General features: G+C 47.0%; 1 protein-coding gene across 2 annotated transcripts in view; it reads right to left on the bottom strand.

The window, feature by feature from the left end:
- Positions 1-1,739: 1,739 nt before the first annotated feature.
- LOC139055868 (neprilysin-2-like) overlaps positions 1,740-6,000 on the bottom strand; it is a 131,979-nt gene continuing 127,718 nt past the window's right edge. Inside the window, exon 4 of one of the 2 annotated variants that reach the window (XM_070533448.1) lies at positions 1,740-4,105. In XM_070533448.1, coding sequence (XP_070389549.1) covers positions 2,161-4,105 — 1,945 coding nt within the window. In that variant the 3' untranslated portion in view covers positions 1,740-2,160. The remainder of the gene's footprint in view (positions 4,106-6,000) is intronic. The other variant, XM_070533449.1, reaches the window with a different exon arrangement.

Raw genomic sequence — 6,000 nt, 5'->3', positions numbered from 1 at the left:
AGAAATTGTGTCGTGAGCCGAGTGCTACAGCAGAGGAAAGGGGAAAAGGAAAACGCGCCCTGTGGTGATTGTGTATTTCCACAGGGTGGCCCGTTTGTTTCTAAACAGTGGCATCAAAATACGATGTACCGGTAGTGTTTTCGGCTCCCTGTAAATTATCACGTATTTGTGCGCGCGTGTCAGCATTAGATAAAAGCGCCAAGTATGACAAGAAGCACATAAGGTGCTTCTCAAAATGCCCGGTAGGAGTCCTATATAAAAATTTTGAGTTGCGGCAAGTACATCGGCCGAGCAGCTCGGCGTAAAAGTGACAGCTTGCACGCGGAGCACGCCTTCTTAATCTATAATGCCGCCGGATCGCATCTCCTGTTAGCATTGCAAAGCTTGCCTGCGCGCAAAAGTGGCATATACAGAATATTTGGTGACCGGTGCTTCAGCCTTCCTTTCATTCATTCGCGAACAAGTCTAATTTTGCTGGTGATAGAAAAATGAAGGGGGGGTATTTATTTATTTATTTGTTTATTCATTCATTTATTTATGTTGAATAATTACAGAGCCCGAAGGCACTGCAGTGAGGGGCGGTATGGACAAAAAGCTGTGCACTGAAATAACAGGGAAAAAAACAACGTTACAAGGCATTTTCCAAGGCGATCTTGAATAGTGCTGTATTCGCAATGGTAGCAATGAAGGAGGGAAGGTGGTTCCATTCTGTGATGGTTCGTGTGACGAAAGAATCATATCATTTAGTCCGACATGATGGTAAGCTTACCTTGAAAAGGTGATCGGTTCTAGCTAAAACGTAGCAAGGTGGTGAAAAAAGAGTGACTTCCAATACTAGATTGTACTGGTAAATTTTACGGTATCAATATGGTCTCATGATTTTATAAGCTTATGTTGGTGTCAACCTGTTAAGCCCTTCGTTGTACTGTTGGGCGAATGTCCGAAGTTAGATATATATATAGTGAAGCGTAGAGAAAATGAATCAGCTGCACGTGGGTGCTTAGCCACATTTGCTCTAGTCCGTGTCTTATTTTTCGCCTAAAAACTACTTCTAGCTATATAAGACCCCTCACCTTTCGTAATAAAAATAGGATATTTCATGCAGCGACAACAGACTGTGCTGCAAGCTCTGCTCAAAGTGCAATTTCTTTCCTTTGTTTTAGAAGGTGGGTGAGGTGTCTTCTATTTGTTTTTGCTTTCTTTTTTAAAAAAATTCTTACTGTCGCTTAGAATAAAATTCTGTTCAGTCACTGTAAACGTCGTTGAGCATCATTAAGCAGCGGAGCTTGACTGAAGGATGGATTTGTTGTTTCGAAATTCTGCAGCTAATCATGGTTCTGAATAAAGGTAGTAGAACTTCATTACTGCTGTTTATTTCCCGATTATTTCCCCTCTGTTTGGCATTTAATTGAATAGTCAGGCCACACCCAAATGTTAACTGAGAATAGTTAAGAAACAAAACCACTTTCGTTTGCAGTAATTATGCAAACATTCATGACCTGCTGAAACACGATGCATTTCAGCCGAACAACAAAAAAAAGTAAGCATTGATGAATCTGTATGGCTTCCGTTAAAAAAGTTCTTGTTTACTAAATATAGAAATCTTTCTTACGTATTACTTTTTTTTGCTACAGGGCACCTCTGTTGCATAATAGGTTACATTAATGAATTCTTCGGTTTTACGAGCCAAAGCGCCACGTGCATGATTATTGTGCATTACGTAATGGGCGACTCCGCATTAATTTTGACCACCGTTCTTACCGTGCACCCAATATATGTGGTACATGGGCGTTTTCACATTAGTAGAAAAGCAAGAGAAAACAAGTGTTCTTCCGTTTTATCTAAAAAAAGAGGAAACATCAGGCTAACGAACGAAGTGGCAAACCTGCAAGTTAACGCGTATTTCGTCCACATATGTCATAATAGACGGACTCCCTGTTTTGCGGAGCACGTTATCGCGGTGTAACCATTTTTTCACAGCGAGTAGAGGAAACTACACGCACTCTGCATAATGAAATGGAATATCTTTTTCCAAGCTTATAGAGACATATCCATAAATTTCAATTTTACGAGAAAAACAAAATCTAACTTAGGCTCAGAGTCATCGCTGCGGAAACGTAAAACGGTGCAGAACAAGCCTACATACTCAGCGGTGCAGCATCAGTCGAAGCCCTGCCACACTTCGCATCGCGGTAGCTGATCTCTCTTTGTCGGGCACGAAAACGTTCGCAGGAATGGCGCAAAGTTGCCGAGAGGAACGTTGACGCGCCACTTGGCCGGTGTGATCGCCAGGCTGCGCTGGAGCTTACGCGTCGCTTTGTCGGCACCGTCGCAGAAAGCGGACGCGTAGTTGTAAAAAAACAGCTCTTTGGACGTAACGCGCAACTCGGGTAGCTGGTAGTACATCCGCGTCGCATTGTGTTTTTCCAGGGATTTCTCGTACAACTCATACAGGGGGCGCAGCACGGCGTTGTCCAAGAAGTCGTTCTCGAGGCGCGCCGTGCTGAGCCTGCCGGGAGCGGCCGCCTCGTAGCGCCGCCGCAGGCACTGCGTGAGGTTCTCGTACGCGCCGACCGTCTGGGCGCTCCACCACTTGCGCGGCACCATGCGGCCGTCGAAGAGCGAGTTACTGCGCACGAGAGCGCGCAGCGCAGCTCTGACGACGTGCGCCAGCACGACTGGGTACAGCTGGAACGGAATCTTGTTCGACACTGTGGAGAGAAAGCCAACCACGCCGTTCGGAACGAACACCAAGTTGTTGGTGGCCTGGTACTCGCTGCCCCAATCGAAAATGGACGTCGCGTAGGCGTTGTCGTACGCCGCCCCCGTCCTCACGGTGCCACTGCTGACGAGCGCGTCCCAGTATATGGAAGACGCGTATGAAAAGATGGCGAACACAGTGTCCAAGACGCTGCTCTTGGATTCCAGGGCTAACGCGGGTGTCTGGCGATAACCCTCGTACTGGACGAAGTTGGCCTGCGTGCCGAAGACGAGCGTCATGGCATCCAGCTTCCGCTGAGCCCCCTTCAAGTCGTCGCGCGAGAACCAGGAGCGGCCCGACTGCAGGAGATCGCGCACAGTGGTGCGCGTTTCGTTGAACAACGCGGCGAACTGGTCGTCGTTGTACGTTCTGTAGACGCTTGCGAATTCCTTGCTGGAAGTGAGCTTGGCGGCCACACCGACGCCATAGCGGTACATCTTCTCGAGGAGAAAGCTGCACGCCGCCAGCTGCGCGTCTATGCGGCTGGTGTCGTAACCGTGGCTGAATTCGTACAGAAGTCGGTAATCGGATGGCATGAACGGCGAGAACGTGACCATGGCTTTAAAGCCGACGTAGTTGGCGATCGCGGTCTCGTAGTCGCCCATGTCGAAGACGGTGTGCACGCGAGAAAAGAACGACGGATCCTCCACGAACATAAAGGTTGTTCCGATGACCCGCGTCTCTGTCTTGAATAGCAGTCTCATGTACCTTAGCCAGTCCCAGTTGTCGCTCTTGGGAAGCATATCGATGGACCACAGGTCCTTCACTGCGTATTCGGCTGGCATGGTGTCCTCAGATGTCAGGTTTTCCAGCGCGATTTCCAGTCTCGACATTTGTTTGCCTACCATTTCACCCATAGATACGTTTCGGTACAGGCTCAAAGCTTGTACGATTGTTTCTAGGTACCGTTTCGTTGCATTCGGTCTTGAGAGGGAAATGTAGCGTCTCAGGTAGGTCACCGGCGCCTTGAGAACAATCTGCGACAAGGTTTGACCACCAACTGTTCGAAGGACGTTGACCCTGAACAACGTTTCGAGCATTAAGTATCGATCTCCGGTGGACACGAGCTTAACTAGGTCTCCAGAGAATTTTCCGTACGGCCATCCGCTCAGGTCGAGGGAGTCTAGAACTTTTGTCCAGGCCGACAAAGTATCCCCCGTGACATGGGCCGCCTTGCACTTCTCGTGAACCCACATAGCCTGAACAAGAAAGTTGCTTTCAATGGGTCTTGGATATCGCCCTTTGATGGCAAGAAATCTCTTGAAGAACATGTCCAGATCGAGGAGGAGCTGACCGGTGCTCAAAAGAGGGTACGGCTGCTGTCCGAAACCCGCCCTCTTGTACCTGGAGGTGCAACAACAACAAAAATATACAGGATTAGACACTACCGACATTTTTGAATAGTGCAGACATCATGAAGACGACGACACTATGACAATAACGGCAAGGGCGATGTGTTGACGACATTACGTCATGACGTCAAGGTAGTGACATGACGCTGCCTCGACTGAAATCAGTGGGCAAGAAGGAGCTGTCTTTGCGACGGGAACACTTAGTGTTTGTGCTGCGCTCAAAGCCACGTTAAAAATGACTGTGCTTTATGCCTACACCTGCCAACAACTTTCTGTGGCAGCCCAGCGAAGGCTGCGTAGGCGGAGCCTATGAACATGTATGACTGCACGAAGTAGTCCGAATATGTCACTCGAGGTTTCGGTTGCGCCAGATCTTTCCGCAAACGGGCGTTTTCGATGACTGCTTTCGTGCATGCATGTGGTAAAAATATATTAGCCGCGTTAAGGAACTGTACACAATACTCATATGTATATCCCAGCACATTCATGGAAAGCTGATGTTTTATACCAAGCTGACATCGCACCCGGTATATATATATATATATATATATATATATATATATATATATATATATATATATATATATATATTTGTACTCAGGGCATCTACTTAGGGCAGGTTTGTGACATCGGGTCCGGATCATGAGTCTGAAATAATCAGGAGAATAAGAATGGGCAGGGGTGCATTTGGCAGGCATTCTCAGATCACGAACAGCAGGTTGCCATTATCCCTCAAGAGAAATGTGTATAATAGCTGTGTCTTACTAGTACTCACCTACGGGCCAGAAACATGGAGGTTTATGAAAAGGGCTCTACTTAAATTGAGGACGACGCAACGAGCTATGAAAGAAGAATGATGGGTGTTATGTTAAGTGATCAGAAAAGAGCAGATTGGGTGAGGGAACAAACGGGATTTAATGAAATCTTAGTCGAAATTAGGAGAAAGGAATGGGCATGGGCTGGATATGTAATGAGGAGGAAAGATAACCGATGGTCATTAAGGTCATCATCATTCCAAGGGAAGCGAAGCGTAGCAGGGGGCGGCAGAAAGTTAGGTGGGCGGATGAGATTAACTTGGCAGGGACAACATGGGCATAATTAGCACATGACCGCGGTTGTTGGAGAAGTACGGGAGAGGGCTTTGCCCTGAAGTGGGCGTAACCAGGCTGATAATGATGATATATATATATATATATATATATATATATATATATATATATATATATATATATATATATATATATATATATATATATATATAATTTCCCACATATATATACATCTATATATATATATATATATATATATATATATATATATATATGTATATATATGTGGGAAATTGCCGGCACCGGGATTCGAACCACGGACCTCTTGCATGCGAGGCGGGTGTTCTACCTCTACGCCACCGCTGCAAAAGAGAAAAATCCGCGTGTTGATAAAATTGCATAAACAGGCCTGGAGTGTGGCCTGATCCCGGTGACCAGAACCGGTAACGCACTCCCTCACCAGAGCAGGATTGGCCACCCTGGTGCAGTACTTGGCCACAACCTCCTATATGAACAACACAATCAAACCCTGGCCCTCAGTCCCCAGCAGCTGCGAAGCAACTGACCACGGCGGCGGTCAGACCTGCGACGCTGCAGAGGGTGCTAAGAATCACTGGCTTCGGACAGGCCGCCATTGGCATATGAACCTGGCAACGTTTAACGCTAGAACGTTATCTAGTGAGGCGAGTCTAGCAGTGCTATTGGAGGAATTAGAGGGCAGTAAATGGGATATAATAGGGCTCAGCGAAGTTAGGAGGCCAACAGAAGCATATACAGTGCTAAAAAGCGGGCACGTCCTATGCTACCGGGGCTTAGCAGAGAGAAAGGAACTAGGCGT

This window comes from Dermacentor albipictus, chromosome 2 (genome assembly GCF_038994185.2).
Source record: "Dermacentor albipictus isolate Rhodes 1998 colony chromosome 2, USDA_Dalb.pri_finalv2, whole genome shotgun sequence".
In the NCBI taxonomy this organism is placed as follows: domain Eukaryota; kingdom Metazoa; phylum Arthropoda; class Arachnida; order Ixodida; family Ixodidae; genus Dermacentor; species Dermacentor albipictus.
This window is presented reverse-complemented; position numbering and strand designations above follow the sequence as displayed.